General features: G+C 42.2%; 1 protein-coding gene across 4 annotated transcripts in view; it reads right to left on the reverse strand.

Moving 5' to 3' along the window:
• Window positions 1–1,158: 1,158 nt before the first annotated feature.
• The window catches only part of EGLN3 (egl-9 family hypoxia inducible factor 3), a 39,000-nt gene continuing 18,955 nt past the window's right edge, over window positions 1,159–21,203 (reverse strand). For 2 of the 4 annotated variants that reach the window (XM_084631470.1, XM_084631472.1), the window contains exons 2-5: window positions 7,135–7,254; window positions 3,921–4,057; window positions 2,995–3,068; window positions 1,159–2,570 (exon numbers count right to left, since the gene is read on the reverse strand). In XM_084631470.1, the coding sequence (XP_084487596.1) occupies window positions 2,533–2,570; window positions 2,995–3,068; window positions 3,921–4,057; window positions 7,135–7,254 (369 nt within the window). In that variant the 3' untranslated portion in view covers window positions 1,159–2,532. The remainder of the gene's footprint in view (window positions 2,571–2,994; window positions 3,069–3,920; window positions 4,058–7,134; window positions 7,255–21,203) is intronic. The other 2 variants (XM_084631471.1, XM_084631473.1) reach the window with 1 other exon arrangement.

The following is a 21,203-nucleotide window of genomic DNA, read 5'->3' on the forward strand; positions in this document are numbered from 1 at the left end:
AAAAAAATTGTACAAGCTACTTTGTTGTAGGCAGTTGATGTGATTTGCACTAACATTACTATCTAATAGGCAACATTGATTAAGTTTAGTGTTTCTGAAATCTATCAGAAGCAATGAGTTTTTATTAGGTTTGGCCCCTCAAATAATTTAAAAAAACTCCTTTAAAGAACTTTTTAAAATGTAGAAAATGTCAACTTTGCATAGAGATACTCAAACTATTACAACATATTCCCCTGCAGCCAGTCTTTTAGAGAGTTCAACATTTAACTATTTACATAAATTCGTCTTTCAAGGAGTCACCTATTGCTTTCAGTTAAGACTTTTGACTCCTTTGGAATTAGAATTTTAAGTTGATTAAGTTTCCTTCAAGCCCATTCTGTGCTATTTAGATGCATCTGTAGTGGAAGAATTTTACTTTACAGAAGAAATGTATCAAATTACATGCCTTATTGGAGGGAACCTAGTAGGATTTACAGGGATCAGGGATGGTTGTGTCATCTCCCCTCCTCAAATACATCTCTCTCATTCAGCAGGATGTGTGCCCTGAAGACACAGACACGCAGACCAACTGGAGTTAAAACCACATGATCACACCTGGATCCCCAGTAGAAGTCTGAGAGGAAGAGGGGTTGGCCAATACTAGTTCACTTAAATTCAGACTTCAAAAAATGGGCACAAGGATGACCCTCTTTTTCTTAAAGAATACAATTGGCTCAAAATACTCAATTCCTTTTGCCATTTCTCATGCCAGAAAAGCTGCTGCTTTTACATTTTGTGTTGCTGTTGTACTTTTTCTCCTAGCTAGGAAGCCTGAATAATGTCAAAAGGTCCTAATTTGGCAGTGCCTAGCACTCACATCATCACTCATTCTCTGGGTCAAGTTCTGTGGAAGCCATGTGCTTGCCCATGAAGGCTGTCCTGCCAATTGCTCCCCTTCTGGTCAGGCATGTGACAAGCTGAGTCAAGGGTGGGTTGGTTAAAATGGGGAAGAAAAATCATAATTGGCAGGGCCCCTCAAAACCATTGGGGTCCCCTGACACATGGGAGTATGGGCCAGAGGGGAAAGCATATACTTGGAAGATGTTAGTAGGTACTGACATACATTGACAAGCCTGGTATAACTATATGAATGAAGAGGGAAAGTTTACACACTAGGTGTACAATTGTTAAAACAAGAACGATTTATTTATGTGCTCAATGTGACCATGACAATTTTCTCAACATCAGTGAGATCTACACTGAGCAGCTAAGTCCTGGTTTTGGAAGTTTAAGCTGCTTAGGGACACCTTGGAAGTTATTCATCTAGCTTTTAAATTAACAAAAAAAAACCCCACACACTTGAAGAAAATGTGTTCCTGCTCATCTGAGCCTAATCCTCTTTTTGTATATCTTGTGGCTCAAATGCAGGAGGGAAAATAATTTGAAATAATTGGGACAGCATCACTTTTTCATTCAAAGTGCACATACATACGAATTAACCAAATGTCCGAGCTCAGGATGGGCAGCAGAGAGAGAAATCAAAACTCTAAATTAGACATAGTTATTCATCGTACATTTGTCAGGCTGCCAAACATATCTTTACCTTCCAAATTCACACTTCTATGGTACACAACGTTGGTATACGGAGACTCAATTAAAAATTCTTGGCTCTAAGGGCTAAAGCATTTTGTGTGCCATCAACTTCCCCAGCTTACCAATCTTTCGGAGAAACCAGCTGCTTTAAAAAACAAACTGAAAATGGGAAGTGAACATTGATCCAGCTCAAATCAAAAAGAAAAAAAAATAGTTCACAAAATTGTGAACAGATGCATAACTGCCTCCCCACCCTCTGTCCGGGGGCTGTAAAAGGGCAAAGCAACTGAATTGCTACTGCGTGACTGTTGAAACGTGAACAAAATCCAGGCAGTTTGATGGCAACATGGAAGATTATCCTTTTAGAAAGTAAAAATACAGGAGAGTAAAGCCAATGCTCTGTGCAGCAAAAAAGTGATTAGCAGCCCATCAATAGCCCCACGTTAAGCATAACAGAAGATGACCCTCTACAAATACCTAGTTTAATTTCACATTTCCAATATCTTGCATTGCCCATCGGCATCTGCAACAGATTTTAATTTGTAAATCGCCTTTCCATTGAGCTAAGAAATTTACATAAAGTGCAAATAAGACTCAGGTTTTTTCCCACTGGTTCTAATACTTGTTATCTTTATTACCACTATTACTAAAAGCCAGCTGGCTTAGCCACCTGCATTAGGCTTTGGTGACATTCTTCTTTTACTAAAATCCTGGTTACTTTCTTCAGTTAAAGGCAAATAGAAAACAAGGGTTCCTTCTGCCAAATGCAGGCATGATGGGAGGCTACTGTGAGTACCATCAATGTAATATGCAGGTGTTAGACAGACAAATAAGTACATTCCTGTGGGTAGGAAGAATGTCCAATGTTTCACTGGAAAAGGACAAGTCGTCTTTGGATCTCATCATTTGCAAAGAGTTCAGAAACGGTTGTGATAAAAGCACTATGCCAGCAGATAACTTTCAGTCTTCATGGAGAGCTGCTTCTGTCTTCCCTGCATCTACAATGAACAATTGAAAATGCAATTAAGTTATAGTAAGTAAGTGTTTTGAACATCTAATGTAATAGCAGTAATCAGAAGACTCAGTTGGGGAAAGGAATATATCTGTATAAGAACTGCCATACCGGGTCAAACCAATGGCCCATCTAGAGTAGTATCCTGTCTCCAGTATCTGAGGTTCAGGGAGAGTGTATGGAACAGGACAGTTGGAATGATCTATCCTTGACTTTTCATTTTGGCAGTCAGAGATTTAGACCTGTCTACACTACAGAGTTAGGTTGATGGAAGAGTTAGGCCAGCTCTGTGGTCCCATGTAGTTCTGCAGTGACTGTGACATCACAGCACGGTGCATGCTGGGTAGCCATAGTGAAACAGAAATGCCTTGAATTATTATTTTCAATAGATTTATGAAAGAAAATCATACCAGTTAAATTCCTAAACTTTTTCTTGGCTTCTGCTCTTTCTTCAGCATCAAAATACCACACAGTCATGGCATATCTGTGAACAAAAGGAAAGGATTTATTTCTTAGACTCCCAAGAAGACACTAAAACACCTAAGGACACTGGGTTTTTATTCTCATACAGAGAGCTCAAAACTCTCGTTTGTCTATTATAAAATTGGAAGCAGACGAATAAAGAACTAATTTGATTTCTGGGTGATAAAACAAACCAGGGAATCTCTGTAGACAAACTCTGTGTGTGTGACTAAGTAAAATCCAGGGAAGAATTTGTGCTGTACCTCTGGGAGGCATAGCACAGATCTGGCAGAGGGAGGGCAGAAATCACTTTAAGATCTTCCCATTCTAGGTGCTCCAGATGTTAAAACAATCCCTGGGGTGACTTAGCCAGCTTAGGGGTTGCTCTAACTTATGGTAGCCTGGCTTGCCTATAGTTGGCTGCAGCACCCCCAATCCCTGTAATGTTATATGATACAGGCCTACTCCAAGGACCCCCACACTCATATTCACTATGGCTGTTTTGTGCAGAGCCTGCCACTGAGGAATTCTCTCCTCACCAGCTGAAGGGCTTACAGCTCCAATATGCTACCACAGCAGCATACATGGGCCGCAGCAAATGGGGTAGAGGGAGTGGGGAACTTCACCATATATATTATGCACGTATATGGCTTGATCCTGCTGCTCATTTTTGTGGGGAAATTTACATTGGCTTCAATGGTTCCAGATAAACTCCATTCACATTAGTATTTGTACTGTACATATGCATGTGTGCATATATACAGATACACCCCCCCACATAAAGGTTATATATTTTTATACACTATGTGTGTGTTGGAAAAGAGCCAAGCTCTTTAATCTTTGGCCACATGTCAGTACTGAACATCGTATTTACCTGGTTGCATAGGAAGGTTGCACTTCATGTGGGTTCCTTCGGTCTGACCAGAAAAAAAGTAACCTGTCAAAAATGGGCTCAACATCTGCTACATAGGACTTTCCTTCCGGGAATATTCGAAGAATTCCACCATGCAGCTGAAAGTAGAGTGAAGGGTTATTTTCCCCCACATACATACACCCACATTTAAAATGACAATTGTTTCCTCTTTAACACACAACAAATGTGGAGTAAACGTTGAGGGCAACGCAACAGCAGCACATGGCAGTGCTGGAAAGCTGTGTGTTGCCTCACGTTAGTCACTTTGATTTTAGCAAACCATTCGGATTGACCGAGCATAATAAACGTCTGTTTAAAAAAAAAAAAAAGTCAGCCAAGATGAAACACCAACTGCTTTTTTGAGACAGGACTTCCCCCTTCACAGAGGCTCTGTCACAAACACATGGAAACCACTTGAGCTCACAGTCATTTCTAAAATTAGTTAAGACTCATAAGAAGATTGTTTGTTCATTCTTTCTGGTTTGAGATCAGACTTCACTGCATGACTGTCAAATGGCATTTCAAAACCCTGGTATTGAGCCCACATAGGAGTTCTCTTTTGGGTCTGACAGTGGAATGCTGCACTGGACATGAATATGCGGGTGTACCCAGCCATCTAAAGTTGCATTTTATACATAAAATTGTGGCTACATCCTCCACTCTTCTCACTCCTTCTGGTCTGGCTTCTGTCACATCTCTCACTCTGGTTTCTGACAATCTTATGGGACAAAGTTTGCACCAATTTACGTGCATCAGTGGAAGCGCACAGGGTACAAGTCTGTGCTACCGTCCTCCTAGAGGACTAAGGGAAGTGCAACAGGTCAAGCAGATGGTTACATTTTTTTCCATTTCAATATGTGGGGGTATTATTCAGAACATGCTGTAGGTACAGGATTGTGTTTTTCTATAATACAGGATTTTTCAGTGGCAGCATCTCTCCAATATTAAATCACTTGTTGGGATTTAGTGGAGGAAGCGTGTTGGCACTTAAAGGGATGGCGGCTTTACATGACCAATGCATGTTAAGAAGAAGGTGACCTTAGTATTATCTGACCAGGAAATAACCTGGGAACAGGTTTGAAAGCATTCTAACAACAGAAATCTGAAGAAACAGTCTTTGATTTTACAAGCCCTTATCTTGTTTATTATTTAAGGTCTGATAAATCCCCTGCTCAGGGCTGAATTAATTGCCCTGTAATGATACAATATGCACAGAAACAGAAATGAGAGCCAGCTCACCCCATTTGGCAAAGAAACTCATGGGATGTGGCCAGAGAGTTAGGGAAACTCTACCCGATTCCCCTTATGAAGTGTGCTGCGACCCCTTGAATGGAAGGGATTTAAAGACGTGGGGAGTATACAGGGGGCAAGGCCTCCCAATCCCATGAATCTAGGAAATCTGTGGGGAAATGATCTGCCTTTACAGCCCCTGCCTCAGTGTTGCCCCATTAGTCCTCACCCAGCCCTGCTGCCATTGGCTTAACAGTGGCTGTAGAGGGAAATGCATACTCAGATGTCCATGAGGTTAAGCAGGGGACAGTGTCACAAAATACAGCCAAGCTCCCTGCCTTCTGGCTGCTAGCCCCACTGCAGACCACAGGAGCTCCTTCTCCAGAGGGGTTTTACACAGGACAGGAGTACAGAGAGGGTGGGACAGTGCTGCAGAGGAACCTCAGTTTTGGCTCTGACCCTGGAGGTAGTGTCATAAAGAAACGAAGCTACTTCTCACACTCAGGAAGTGCTTCCTTTGCTAGGTCTTATCGTACTTTAAGCTGAAGTCAATGAAAGTTTTTCCACAAGATTCAGTGGGAGCAGGATCAGACCACTTGAGCAAAAACTTGCATCTTTCATGTATTAAGGGGTCTAATGAGACAGTTGGAGCCAGAAAACATGACAAATGGCTCCAATCCACTGAGGAAACTCCTAGAGGCCACACAGAATGGAGTCTGAAGCTGCAAGCCCATAAGCCTGAACAGATCACCCCTAAAATACCAAACCATCATGGAAAGTTCATCTTTGACAGATTCTAATAGTGCCAAAGGCAGTCAGGAAAATAAAACATACCAGGGATCTAGAGTAGAAGGAAGATGGGCTACCATGAGAATTCTAGTCTCCAAACGTTCTGTATGCCTGACTAATGGGAAGGAAGGCAGGTAGTCTTTCTGGACTTAAGGGACCCAATCTGTAGTTAATCCGTTCTTGTGCTTGGGGCCAAAAGATAGCTTTAAACCACCTTTGTGTTCTCAGTATTCTAGGACCATGCAAGGCCCTGACTGACTCCCAGGATAAGGCATAGCAACATTGGGGCTTGGTGCTCAACATGCATTCATTGTGCCCCCTATGCTAGACAAGGGCTCGTGTAGAGAATTTACATCAGTTCTACTTTAGCCAGGGGGGCGGGGAGGAATCCCTGAACAAGGATATTCCCATGGGGCTTTTACACCCACTTTGTAGCACTTTTATGTTTCCACAGAGACATAAAGCAGCCTTTATTTAACCAGGAAGCAGTCACAATACCCAAGTCTTTAAATTAAGGTGAGAGAGATCATAAACATTTCTGGCAAGAAATTTTCTAGAAAAGTCAGGAAAGATCAGACTTCACATTCCTAATATCCCTAATGTGAAAAAACAAGCATAAATTAATAAATGTCTTTCATGCCCTCTTCATGAATCATAAGAAGCAGAAAAGTGCACAAACCTAATTTTCATAGATCCTTTGCAGGTCAACTTAAAGGGACAGACCCCAAAAGTGACCTACCATTTTTTGGTTAAAACTGCTCCCAGATTCCACTTAGTCCTGAGTGGATGTGGTTTCTTTCTAGATGCTTCATTACTCTTTTCTCTAAACAAAACTAAAATGCCAGCAGCCCAGCACATGAGCTGTTCTACGACTACAAACTGGAAGGGGGCGGGGGGGGGGGGAAGAAGGGGAAATGGAAGAAAAAAAAAACTGGTAAGGAAACAATTTCAGTTTCAAGCTTCCAAAGGGGTTGCTAAAAACAGCAAGAAAACCCAAGATGTAACTGAAAAGTGCAGTTTTTAAAACCAGCTGTTCAAGAGTTCATGAAAATATGAAATGCAAGTAAACAACTGATAGCAACAACGAACCGTTTCTGAGCCAGCCTTCCCTTGCCTAGAAATATGGGGTTGCTTTTGGAACCCATGGCTCACATACCTTTGAGTCCCAATCCTTATTCAGGTAATAAATACAGGTGATACAGCGCCCATCGCCATTTGGATTGTCTACGTGACGAACATACCCAGTTCCGTTCCCAGGGTAGCAAGCTACCATTGCCTAAATGAAAGAAAAATATCCATCAACTAAATTCCCCAAGACTCTCGCTTTGTTTTTAAAACCTTCCTGAACAGTTGATTTGACTCTAAATACTAAATTATTCAGAGCATCAATCCAAAGATTCCAGTGGATACTAACAAGAGGACCAGTCACAAATTTCTTCCCCCATATGATCCTGCCTACGGGCAATTCCATACATGTAACGTCTTTGGTGTATAAGAGCAAGTACACTGGAGGGGGGAAATAGTTTATTTTGAGTAATATGCTAAAACATAAAAGGACCAAGTTACTATTATTTAAAAGCAACATAACTTTCAACTGCAGCTTGTTGTTCAAGAGAGTATCTCAATAAAGGTTTACTAGGGTTTCTAAGGCTGCCTGGTCACTATTAATCTGAAGTTCTTGGTCATAGTGAAAGCAGACAGCAATCTTACTATGCCGAAGTTTTGCTGTGTCCCCATCCTCCACTCCAAGTTTCCTGCACACAAAGCTCATATCCAAAAACACCACATGCAACTGCAAATTCAGGTTCCTCAGGAGCGAAGCGTGCAGAGAGATGCAAATCTTTAGGCTGTGCTTGAACCAGGCCGTACATGTTTGCTGTCACGGGCTGAGCCACAGAAGTAACCAGAAGTTTTCATAATCACAATTCTTTCTTTGATCATCCTCAAACCTGCTGATGTGGCCATTTAAGTCAAGGTTTGGTTAATTTCACATTTAATGGTGAGAAGAATCAACAGAAACACAAACATGAATCATTTTGAACCACAAGAGAGAACTACAGATGACTAGTAGGAGTATGTATCGAGCACTTAAAAAAAAAAAAGTGGTCTTTTGCAGCACGTACGCATTTAACATGAATTCAACCCAGTAGAATGATATTAGCAGACAGGGCACTGGATGCTCAAGGGATTATCAATTGGTTACCATGCCTCACTTGTCTAAATTATTAGTCTGAATTGGTAGTGACAACCTAAGTGCACTAAACTCTAGTCCTAAAGATATGGCCATACTAGCTTTTTCCCACAAAAACTTTTCTTCTATTATTAACACTGGAGGCATGGAATAGGTAGTAGCAATGGTGGCAGACCGTCAGCCAGCACAGTGGATCCCTCTGAACCTCTGCTAATTAAGCTTAGACTCTGTTCCCTCAAGGGTGTGCCAATTGCAGAAATGATTGTACACACAGTTGCACACATACAGTTCTCTATTTTTAATACTACAGTAATCTACTTTCCTTCACGTTGCTTGTCCTTTCCTGTAAAGGTTGCCAGAATGACACTAACAAGTTGTTATAGGATGCAATTTATAATCTGCTCTGCTGTTCAAGCCCCTATGGACATAGCTATTCTGAGGCCCAATCCTACACAGTAAGGTGAGAATCTCAAGGAGGTGATGCATGCTCTTAATTCCGATCAATATCAATAGGCACTCTTAGGATGTGCTGGCACCTTGCAGGATAGGTCTCTAAGGCCCTATTCACTATAGTCATTTCAGGGAACCTGGCTACAAGTTGGGTGTCAATTTGTAATGGAGGCTGAACCTCAATGATATTTCATTACCAGACTGAGGAACTGTGCTAAGGTCCATTCTCCATGGCAGTACTGGAAATATAGCTAAATATAGCTCAGTAAAAAGGCTAAGGGACAAACCTGGTTGGAACCAGGTTCCCTGACCATTGTATTTGCAATGTAGAGGGAGCAGATGACTGTGAGCTCTGGCAGCAGAGGAAGGACAATACTAATTCTTTGTACCACAGGAACAATACTCTTTGGCTGATTGAGATGCCCTGGCTTGAAAACAAGGCGTTTACACAATATTATGGTGGTGCTGGACGGCTGAGGAAGGCTTTCTTCAATGGGCAAACATCATTTGAATAGCAATGAATTGTTCAAATAAAAATTCAGAGTGACTGCAGTTTGAAAAAAGTGAGCTCTTGTGGTGTAATAAGTCAGAGGTTGTCACTAAGGGTACATCTACACAGCAGCTGAGAGATGTAATCCCCAGCACTGGTAGACATATGTACTAGCTCTGCTCAAACTAGTGCCCCAAAAGAGCAGTGTCCCCATCATGACATGAACATACCAGGATCTCAGACAGAGTTGTATTTGGGTGGATAGCCAGAGCTGCCGCCAAGGCTGACGGCAGCCACACTGCTATGTTTAGTGCGCTGACTCAATCAGAGCTAGCACGTGTGTACATCTTCCTCAGCTGTGAACTACACCTCCCAGCTGCTGTGTTACAGCCTAAGGCCCAGAGTCTTAAAGGTACTTAGGGGCTGATCAGCTCAGTATTTCAATGCCAGCCCCGTAGGTGCCCTGCCACCTAGTGGAATCCTCAGCCCACAGCTAGGTACCCAGACTCCCTATACGCTGGGTCTCAAACTCAATTTACCTTAGGGCCACTGCCAGTCCTCAAATCCTCCCAGGGGCCAATAATGTCACTGAAGATGATGTTCAGAAAAGAAAACGTTTATATTGTATTTTTTATTTTGAATTTCTTAGAAGTAATAAAACCGTCAAACAACTTTATACAATTCTTTGCCTGCCAGAGAGTTTTTAGTGTTTGCCAGACACCTGGCAACGCTTCAGTGCTGTCAGTTTGTTGATGTTTGGCCTCAGTGACGGAGCAGTTGAAACCTTCAGGATTGCAGAAAGGAGTGCATCAGGTAGTTGTGTTCGGTATTTTGACTTGTTTATATTCATCGTGGAAAAAAGTGACGCCGCCTCCATGGCTGACTCTGCCCGGCGACTAGTGATGGTATCTCTCCCCCAGCCAATGGAAAGCTGCAGGGGGTGGCACCTGCAGCAGACAGAGGCCACTGTGGGGAGGTTCTCGGGCCGCAGATGGCCCGTGGGCCAGGACTTTGAGACCCCTGCCCTATACAGTGCATGGGGAGAGGTAGGTGCTTAAGACAGGTTTCAGAGTAACAGCCGTGTTAGTCTGTATTCTCAAAAAGAAAAGGAGTACTTATGGCACCTTAGAGACTAACCAATTTATTTGAGCATGAGCTTTCGTGAGCTACAGCTCATTTCATCGGATGCATACCGTGGAAACTGCAGCAGACATCATATACACGTGTGTATATAATGTCTGCTGCAGTTTCCACGGTATGCATCCGATGAAGTGACTGCTGCAGTTTCCACGGTATGCATCCGATGAAGCGAGCTGTAGCTCACAAAAGCTCATGCTCAAATAAATTGGTTAGTCTCTAAGGTGCCACAAGTCCTCCTTTTCTTTGTGCTTAAGACAGGGATCCTCAGAAGCCGGCAGGCTTAGTGAGGAGCTGCCTAAGCTAACCAGGAGTGAAATGCCTAGGAGCAGGGCTGGGAAAGAAGAAGGGCTTAGGCCCTTAACTGGCTGACATGAGGTATCTGGCTGAAGGGCTAGAGATAAGTTCCTCGTTCTGTTCAAGATCCTCAGCTGCAAACCCTCCCCTGAAGTTACACACCGAAGCCAGTTCAGCTGCTTAGGTAGCCCATGCTCTAGCAGCTGGAACCTTCTCCCTGGTCTTGTTGAATGCAGCGAGCGAGGGTTTAAATTTACAGCACACTAGGACGCCATGCACTTGGGGCCAGTCACAAAAACTGCCTCACTGCCACTGTAGACACCTAAATTCCAGAATCAGGCCCCATGGGGATTCACAAAACCCTCGCTCAGCGGCCACTGAACCGTGTAGGTGCCTCAACGCTCTTGGTGCCTATGTTTCTACAGTAAAAGTTCCCCCAGCACCTATTTTCTGCCTCAGTGTGTGCGCTTTGCTGCCTCACTCTACATGTCCAGATGCCTATGCCACACAGCGATGCAGGATTTGGGGGTTGGAGGGAGGGTGGACAGACAGGCATTTCTCCACTTTGGGCCCCACAGGTGAGTTATTGGGTAGGCATCTTCAGAGCTCTCCAACTGGAGAGCCTACACAAAAACAGGTGGGAAGAGGAGGCCTTCCCTCATAAGTTTCAGTTCAGTGGTTAGGGCAGTCATCTGGGATGTGGGAGACCCTGGTTGAAGCCCCTGATGTGAAATAAAGGATTTGCACAACAATCTGCCACCTTACAGGCTAGAAGCTCATTAGCTGTGGGGCAATGTCAGAACATAGGTGGCTTTCCAAGTGTCATCCGGGGGCAAGTTAGCGGAAGGAGTAGGGGTTAGGCAGCAACTGAGTGGTGGTTATGAAAGGGTCAGTGGTGCCTAAATATCTTTGAGGCTCTGAATCTAATGCCTTAACACTGAGGCCAGAATCTTCCCAGGCCTCCCCACACACTACATTCTAATAAGAAACATGTGCTTTTACTCAGCAGATGCCGCAAGGTATTAATTATTATTATTTTGTATTGTCTGCATCTGCAACTTATAGGAGTCCCTGGGGATGAATGAGTAGAACAATTACCGTATCATCCAAAGCACTGAACGTGTTTATATAAAAGGTTAAATAGGAGCTTTCCAGCAGCAGCAGCAGACTCAGGGGCAGAAGAGCAGAAGTGAAATATCCTTTTTCCTGGCACTAGTAATATTTGAATGAAGCCTTAAACAATGAAGGGAAATCATTGTGGTCCTCCTAGAGCCTGTTGAAATGATATCAAGTTTTATCAGAGCACTGACTGGAGCAGCTCCAGTATAGATCAAGCTAGCCTCAGCAGGGCCTCCAGCTGTTACTACTGCTTTTGGATTCATTGGTAAGCAAACAAGAAACAGGAGATGAGCCGAGTGACCTAGACCTAATTTAGGTAATTGTTGAACATTGGTCTTTGCCAATTTAGCACTCGGGCTTGATGCAAAAAATGGAGACTGGATCAGATCAACAAGATCACTATCCCCTATATAGGGGAGCAGCTAGTGCAGCTAGCAACAATTATTCCCTATGGATTTGTGTTGATGTGTTAAGGAGAATACTTTCCTTTGGGGGAAAGTCTATCCAACAGCCAATTCTGATTTAATATAAATCAATCAGGCAGTAGGAAGTATGAATGTGCCCTGTGCTGTTATTTTATAGCAGTGAAATCAGCTGCAAGGAGTGTGAATAGGCTTAACCTCCCACTGCAAATACTCAAGAGTAAATCTCAGAATCAGCAGGTGAATTTGCTTTCATTAGTCTGCAATTTGTTGATGCCAAAAAATACACTATGGTCTAATACTCCAGATTAAAAACCTCACACATCAATGTACATACAAACTACTTAGCTGGTTAAAGGCTATCTAGCTGACAATCACAAATTAAAACCCTAAAATCCTGGAGTGTTATTTACTACCTGTCTGTAATTAGATCATAGAGGGGGCTAGTGACTGGTTTTCTGTGTGTCTCAAGTCTTCTTGTATGTAGCAAACCTAGGGAACTTGGATACCATGAAGGAATCAAGAATTCTACTGTTTCTGCACTGTCATTATCTGAGATGTTTGTTTACCCACTTGGGAAACCTAACCACCAGTTAAAAGAGTAGTAATTATTATCTGTAGCAAGGAGCCAGGGATCATCAGTGAATTACATGTTGCACAAAAAGGTTTACAAAAGGAAATAATGATAAAGTCAAATACCATATATTACAAATTGAATTACCAGGGGAAGAATTCTGCAAGTCATAGAAGATGGCAAGGAAATACAAATGAAGACTGGAAGTATACAAAAAACTACAGATGTATAAATAGTCTCCCTATCCCCCGCCCTTCACTTCATTCTCTCTCCCCTCAATGTTTCCACTAGGGAAAAGCCCTGGTTAATTTCTCTTACTACTGGCCTGCAGCCACCTCACAATACACTGTGGAATTGTCAGATGATTTCACAAGCTAAGTAGGGTTGGGTTAGTCACTATTCGAAAAGGAGTTCTTCAGGGAATTCCTGGGTGGTGATGGTGGGTCAGAAGGTGGCATTTTTCCTTTATGTTAGCATTGAGCCAGTGTCATGCTAGTAGGGACTATAAAGGTGACATTTTAGGATAAGATGTAAATATAAAGGTACTGACATTTGTGACCACTATAGGTTCCAAACCTTTCTCCAATCCCGGGGCTGTTATTTCCAGTGACCCAATAAAATTCTGCCTTGGATAATTACCATCTGCCTGCATAAATTACTTCTATAGGTATCAGCTGGTTCCGGTATTTTTTCCATTTCCTGCACCAGATTGTTGTGTAGTGTTGCTGTTTGTCATTAAACAGCTGCTATATTTGATCCCAGGAAAGGGTACAGTGATCCCTCTCAGCAGTTTTCAAACTGTGGGTTGGGACCCCAAAATGGGTTGCAACCCCATTTTAATGGGGTTGCCAGCGTTGGTATTAGACTTGCTGGGCCCCGGGGCTGAAGCCACAGCCCAAGCCCCACCACCCAGGGCCGAAGCCACAGCCTGAGGGCTTCAGCCCTGGGTGGTGGGGCTCAGGTTACAGGCCCCCTGTCCAGGGCTGAAGCCTTTGGGCTCTGGCCCCCCACCTGGGGTGGTGGGGCTCAGGAGAGCTTAGGCTTCAGTACCCCCTCTTGGCATCGTGTAGTAATTTTTGTTGTCAAAAGGAGGTCGCGGTGCAATGAAATTTGAGACAGTTGAGCTCGTTAAGTTTAGAAAGAACTTTGAGGTTCTGTGAAATGAAAGGTGCTACGTAAACACAAAGCAATAATGGTTTATGTAATTGCATCCTCTCATTTATAAGTCATGAGATGGAAAGCCAAAATACTAATAATTAATTGCATTACTTCTGACACACAAGCTTTAGGATATATTTTTAAATGACTCCAAGTTGCCTAAAAGTGGAGTGTAATATGTGGTTTGCAATCCTGAACTAAAAAGATTAAACACACACATTTGGAGAAGGAGCACCAGGATTCACATCAGAGGCCCAGGTCTGAGTGAACATTAAAAAACAGGTTGAGTAGTTTGTAGACTGCAAATATTCTGTGCATCTGGGAGAAAAAAAAAGAAGATACACAGCATGCACTACATTAAAACAGCATGAAGAGTCTGATATCTAATGCTCAAAGCAAAGAGATTCTCAATCAAGTCTCCTATGATAACATGGGCACAATGGAACATTTCTCAAGTACCTTTTTTTTTTGCACCCAATTGTGCCCAAATGTTTTCCATTGTGTAATTTATAGTGGTCAGGTATAAGGTTTACATGGCTAGTATTAAATATTAGTTTAGATTTTCATAAATTCAAACAAACACCCAACCACCACACCAAGGAATAGACTAGCCATACTGGCCTAATGTAATAGTCTTTACAGAGGAATAAATGGAGGGAACAGAAGGGAGAGAAGAATGATGTTAAAAACCTAAACAATCTGTCTCATGTCCATTCGAAAGGTAACCGCCAGTTCCAATAGGTTACATTCTGCTCACCTTACTCTCCCAAAAATTTCCATTCTCTTCAATGGCAGTGCTGAATGAGAAAGGACAAAACTACAAGGGTACCTACTGGGCTCAAAGGGAGACTTGCGACTACTTGCAAAATTAAGCGTAGGCTTGCGGAAGAAGGGAAGGCATATTCTAGACCAGGGGTTCTCAAACTGAGGGTCGGGACCCCACGGGGGTCACGAGGCTATTACATGAGGGGTCATGAGCTGTCAGCTTCCACCCTAAACCGTGCTTTGCCTCCAGCATTTATAATGGTGTTAAATATATAAAAACATCTCATTCAGAGGCTTGCTGTATGAAAGGGGTCACCAGTAAAAAACTTTGAGAACCACTGTGCTAGACCATCCAGAGCAATGACCATGAATCTGTTCTCCAAGCTTAGGACTGCCAGTGTCAGTAGCAATATTTTACTACTTTCCTGTCAGGCAGGAACTATCTCTCAATTAACTGTGGAAAAAATCCATTGATTTAGCTTCCTTTCCTCTGTTCCCAGGACACATCAGCTTAGCCAGTTGGCCTGGTAGTTGGATACTTGTGGGACAGATCTGGATGTTCCAGGAACAGAAAAAAAATTCTTGCTTTGCTTGCATCTACTTTTTGTTCTGCCTTGATGATTCAGCTGTACCTTTGTAGCTGCTTCCACATGTACAGAGATGCATTTATGAGAAATTTTCAGGAGCTCCCCCAATATACTACCATCTGTCATTATTCTGATTGCCACAGGGTTGGTTAAGGGTCTTTCCTTGACTAGAAGAAGAAGTCCCCAAAGAAGGATCAGCCGATGATCCAAAAACTATTCCAACTGCAAAGGATAGGTATCATTTGTCAACTCTGCATTTTCAGGAGAATGCTGAAAGCTAAAGAAATAAAACCAAAGTTATATGGAATATCATGACAATAGGATTGTAATTCTGCTTAGAGTAACATCCTTGTCTCTTCTAATCTTCAAAAGAATTAATCTTCACTTGTGTAAGAAGGGTGTTGTCATGCTCCTTAACGCACATATGTTTGTATTTGCTAGGATTAACATTTCTCTGATTTCCCACTGCTCATGGACTCCCCTGCTCATTATGTTCTACAATGCTGAAAAAAGGGCTTTGTTTTTGTTTTGTTTTAAATTATGTTCCAATTTAAACTTCTCTTTATGCTGAAATTTTATTCAGCTGGTGTGCTTTTTATGTGCCCACAGACAGTACAGTTTGAGAATGGATTCACTTACTGCATGTTGAGAGCAGCCATGCTATCACCATAAAACCTGAAATTTATGAGGCTATAAGCCAATTAATTACTTTCTGTCAGGATATTCAGATTTAGTCTCCAATTAGCAGATGTAAACAGGCTTGGTGCACCATTGTATCAATAAAAGCTGTTTCGGTTTAGGAAGCCCGCCCCTTAACTACTGAGTTCTGGCTCCTGGCCAGCTAGATGATGGCTTAATGACAGTGCTACGTGCAGAGCGTGAGGGTATCGGCAATCAAACACAAACTTTACTCCAGAGTACACCTCACAGAGAGACTGCGGAAGAAAGGAAACACACACTTACAGTACATACAGTCAATGTACTTCTCATTTCTGATTCTTACTGAACGCCCTCCTTCCTTCCCGCACTCTCATTTCCTATATATATTCTTTTAATGCTAGACACCAAAGAGACACTACGGTCTAAATAGATTTTTAGAACATTTTTACTTGTGTTTTAAACCACTGTCTTCCTCTCTCCCCACCTCATCATCCAAAAAAACTCCATACTATTACATTTTTTATTGTCCAGAAACAAAGCGGGGATGAACTATTCTAACTAGAAAGCATCAGACATTCAATACAGAGTACTCTGTAATGAGCCACAAGAGAGACCGTGACCAAGAGCTCAACCTTGTAGAAAAACAAGTTCATAAACACAAGCTCATTAAGGAAATCTGTAAAGAGTCTCGCCTTAAGTTCAGTTGTCAATGGGGAATAAAGGCATGGTAAGCAGAAAATAAATCTCCTTAAAGTTTTTAATCAAGTGGTTTTATATATTGTGGGGGATAATGTCATAGTTCCTTTAATATTTGATCCTTGTATTCCCTGTCACCACTTAGAGCTTTACCATTCTGTTTTTAATCACCCAGAGAAATATTGACAGAGACTTTGATAGACTAAGTAATGCCTTCCCCAGAAACAATTAAAGTAATTGCATATATTTTAGTCTCTGTCCCAGAACATTAATATAGGGCGTCATCCTAGATTTAATGGAAGCAAAACTTAAATGGGAATTTTGCCTATGTTAGGGCTGCAAGATCAGGCCTATATCCCTTTTTGACTTATGGACGCTGTGGGAGATGGTAATACTGCCTGCAGGACTTTCAATGTGGTGTACTGTATGCATAAATAAGCCATCTTTGCACTACCCCGATTCAGTGCTGCTGAGGGGACCCTGGGCTACTCCAACTTACAACAGCTGCCCCAGCGTCACATTGCAGACCAGAATCCCTCACAATACTGAGTCTATAGCTATTGACCTTTCTGCCCAGACACCCTGCCGTCTTGCCCACAGCATGCCTCCTATGACAGGGCTTCTGAGGGAAGGCAGCATAGGGCTACTTGCACTGATCCTATGCTGCTTCTGCACCCGAGGAATTTTCCCTCTCTCTGGTGGCACAGTTACAATCCCTGTATACGGAGCCAGAGCAGCTGTAGCAATTTAAAAATCATATAATTGAATTTGGAGGGAACCCCAAATCTCATCTGTGTACCATCCCAAAGTTCTCAAGGCCAGCTTGGCTGCTGAAGCTATGCAAACACTACTTCGCAGCATGAACACTGAGATGAATGGCACACAAATGTTGATCCCAGCAGTACCGCTAAATTAAGGCTAACTGATGAGACCAGTTATCCCTGCTGTAAATTTGGAATAAAGCTAATTCTACATTTTTGAAAGTCGACTAGCTAACAGTACATTCATGCCTGCACTGATTTGTGCATAAATGGATATTTATGGGTAAAACCCATTAAAGTTACCAGTGATAAATTACCCTCAGAAATAATTTATGTTGTTCTCTAAGGAATGGATGAATTTTTGTCTTTCAGCTCTAAGACCTTTTCTGAAGATACCACTAGAGTTAAAGCAGTACAATCCCTCCTAGTGTAAACACAGTTATACCAGTATAAACGTTCTTGTACCAGTACAGCTTGTCCCCATATGGTATGGGGAATAAGCTATTTCAGTATAAGGGTATGTCTACACTGGAAACTTCCAACTGCTGCCATGGGAACGCTCCCGCGGCAGCGCTTTGAAGTGTGAGTGTGGTCGCGTTCTAGCACTGGGAGAGAGCTCTCCCAGCAATCTACCTCCACGAGGGGATTAGCTCCGAGCGCTGGGGAGCCCAGCTCCCATCGCTTGGAGCCTGTCTACACTAGTGCTTTAGAGCGCTCAGACTTGCTGCGCTCAGGGGGGTGATTTTTCACACCCCTGAGCCAGAAAGTTAGAGCGCTATAAAATGTAAGTGTAGACATACCTTAAAGCACTGTTACACAGTAGAATTCTGAGTTACCATAGATTCATAGATATTTAGGTCAGAAGGGACCATTATGATCATCTAGTCTGACCTCCTGCACAATGCAGGCCACAGAATTTCACCCACCACTCCTAAAAAAGACCTCACACCTATATCTGTGCTATTGAAGTCCTCAAATTGTAGTTTGAAGACCTCAAGGAGCAGAGAATCCTCCAGCAAGTGACCCGTGCCCCATGCTACAGAGGAAGGCGAAAAACCTCCAGGGCCTTCCAATCTGCCCTGGAGGAAAATTCCTTCCCGACCCCAAATATGGCGATCAGCTAAACCCTGAGCATATGGGCAAGATTCATCAGCCAGATACTACAGAAAATTCTTTCCCGGGTAACTTGGATCTTACCCCATCTAAAAACCCATCACAGGCCATTGGGCCTATTTACCATGAATATTTAATTACCAAAACCATGTTATCCCATCATACCATCTCCTCCATAAACTTATCGAGTTTAATCTTAAAGCAAGATAGATCTTTTGCCCCCACTACTTCCCTCGGAAGGCTATTCCAAAACTTCACTCCTCTGATGGTTAGAAACCTTCGTCTAATTTCTAATCTAAATTTCCTAGTGGCCAGTTTATATCCATTTGTTCTTGTGTCCACATTGGTACTGAGTTTAAATAATTCCTCTCCCTCTCTGGTATTTATCCCTCTGATATATTTATAGAGAGCAATCATATCTCCCCTCAACCTTCTTTTAGTTAGGCTAAACAAGCCAAGCTCCCTGAGTCTCCTTTCATAAGACAAGTTTTCCATTCCTCGGATCATCCTAGTAGCCCTTCTCTGTACCTGTTCCAGTTTGAATTCATCCTTCTTAAACATGGGAGACCAGAACTGCACACAGTATTCCAGGTGAGGTCTCACCAGTGCCTTATATAACGGTACTAAAACCTCCTTATCCCTACTGGAAATACCTCTCCTGATGCATCCCAAGACGACATTAGCTTTTTTCACAGCCATATCACATTGGCAGCTCATAGTCATCCTATGATCAACCAATACTCCAAGGTCCTTTTCCTCCTCCGTTACTTCTAGTTGATGCGTCCCTAGCTTATAACTAAAATTCTTGTTATTAATCCCTAAATGCATGACCTTACACTTCTCACTATTAAATTTCATCCTATTCCTCCAGTTTACAAGGTCATCCAGATCCTCCTGTAGGGTATCCCTGTCCTTCTCTAAATTAGCAATACCTCCCAGCTTTGTATCATCTGCAAACTTTATTAGCACACTCCCACTTTTTGTGCCCAGGTCAGTAATAAAAAGATTAAATAAGATTGGTCCCAAAACTGATCCTTGAGGAACTCCACTGGTAACCTCCCTCCAACTTGACAGTTCACCTTTCAGTAGGACCCGTTGTAGTCTCCCCTTTAACCAATTCCCTATCCACCTTTCAATTTTCCTATTGATGCCCATCTTATCCAATTTAACTAATAATTCCCCATGTGGCACAGTATCAAACGCCTTACTAAAATCTAAGTAAATTAGATCCACTGCGTTTCCTTTATCTAAAAAATCTGTTACTCTCTCAAAGAAGGAGATCAGGTTGGTTTGGCACGATCTACCTTTTGTAAAACCATGTTGTATTTTGTCCCATTTACCATTGACTTCAATGTCCTTAACTACCTTCTCCTTCAAAATTTTTTCCAAGACCTTGCATACTACAGATGTCAAACTAACAGGCCTATAATTACTTGGATCACTTTTTTTCCCCTTTCTTAAAAATAGGAACTATGTTAGCAATTCTCCAATCATACGGTACAACCCCTGAGTTTACAGATTCATTAAAAATTCTTGCTAATGGGCTTGCAATTTCTTGTGCCAATTCTTTTAATATTCTTGGATGAAGATTATCTGGGCCCCCCGATTTAGTCCCATTAAGCTGTTTGAGTTTCGCTTCTACCTCAGATATGGTGATGTCTACCTCCATATCCTCATTCCCATTTATCATGCTACCATTATCCCTAAGATCCTCTTTAGTCTTATTAAAGACTGAGGCAAAGTATTTGTTTAGATATTGGGCCATGCCTAGATTATCCTTGACCTCCACTCCATCCTCAGTTTTTAGCGGTCCCACTTCTTCTTTCTTTGTTTTCTTCCTATTTATATGACTATAGAACCTTTTATTATTGGTTTTAATTCCCTTTGCAAGGTCCAACTCTACTTGACTTTTAGCCTGTCTCACTTTATCCCTACATATTCTGACCTCAATAAGGTAGCTTTCCTTACTGATCCCTCCCTTCTTCCACTCCCTATATGCTTTCTGCTTTTTCTTAATTACCTCTCTAAGATGCTTGCTCATCCAGCTTGGTCTACAACTCCTGCCTATGAATTTTTTCCCCTTTCTTGGGATGCAGGCTTCCGATAGCTTCTGCAGCTTTAATTTAAAATAATCCCAGGCCTCCTCTACCTTTAAACCCATAAATTCTTCAGTCCAATCCACTTCCCTAACTAATTTCCTTAATTTTTGAAAGTCAGCCCTTTTGAAATCAAAAACCCTAGTTGCAGATTTATTTTTGTTAATCCTTCCATTCAATTTGAACTGAATTAGCTCATGATCACTTGAGCCAAGATTATCCCCTACAACCATTTCCTCTATGAGGTCCTCATTACTCACCAAGACCAAATCTAAAATGGCATCCCCTCTAGTCGGTTCAGCAACTACTTGCTGAAGGAATCCATCAGCTATCGCATCTAGGAAAATCTGAGCCCTATTATTATTACTAGCACTCGTCCTCCAGTCTATATCTGGGAAGTTAAAGTCTCCCATGATCACACAGTTTCCATTAGTATTTACTTTATTAAAAACATTAAAAAGGGCTCTATCCATATCCAAATTAGATCCCGGCGGTCTATAGCACACCCCAAGCACTATCCCAGGGGAGGCTCTAATAGTTTTCTTCCCCAATTTAATTGTTGCCCAGACAGACTCAGTCATATACATTTCATCGCTTCTTATTTCTTTACATTCTATCTCATCATTGATATACAGTGCTACTCCACCACCTTTACCTTTATTTCGGTCTTTCCTAAACAGCACATACCCTTCAATACCTGTAGCCCAGT

Source organism: Lepidochelys olivacea, assembly GCF_965140295.1.
Source record: "Lepidochelys olivacea isolate rLepOli2 genome assembly, chromosome: 6".
Taxonomy (NCBI): domain Eukaryota; kingdom Metazoa; phylum Chordata; order Testudines; family Cheloniidae; genus Lepidochelys; species Lepidochelys olivacea.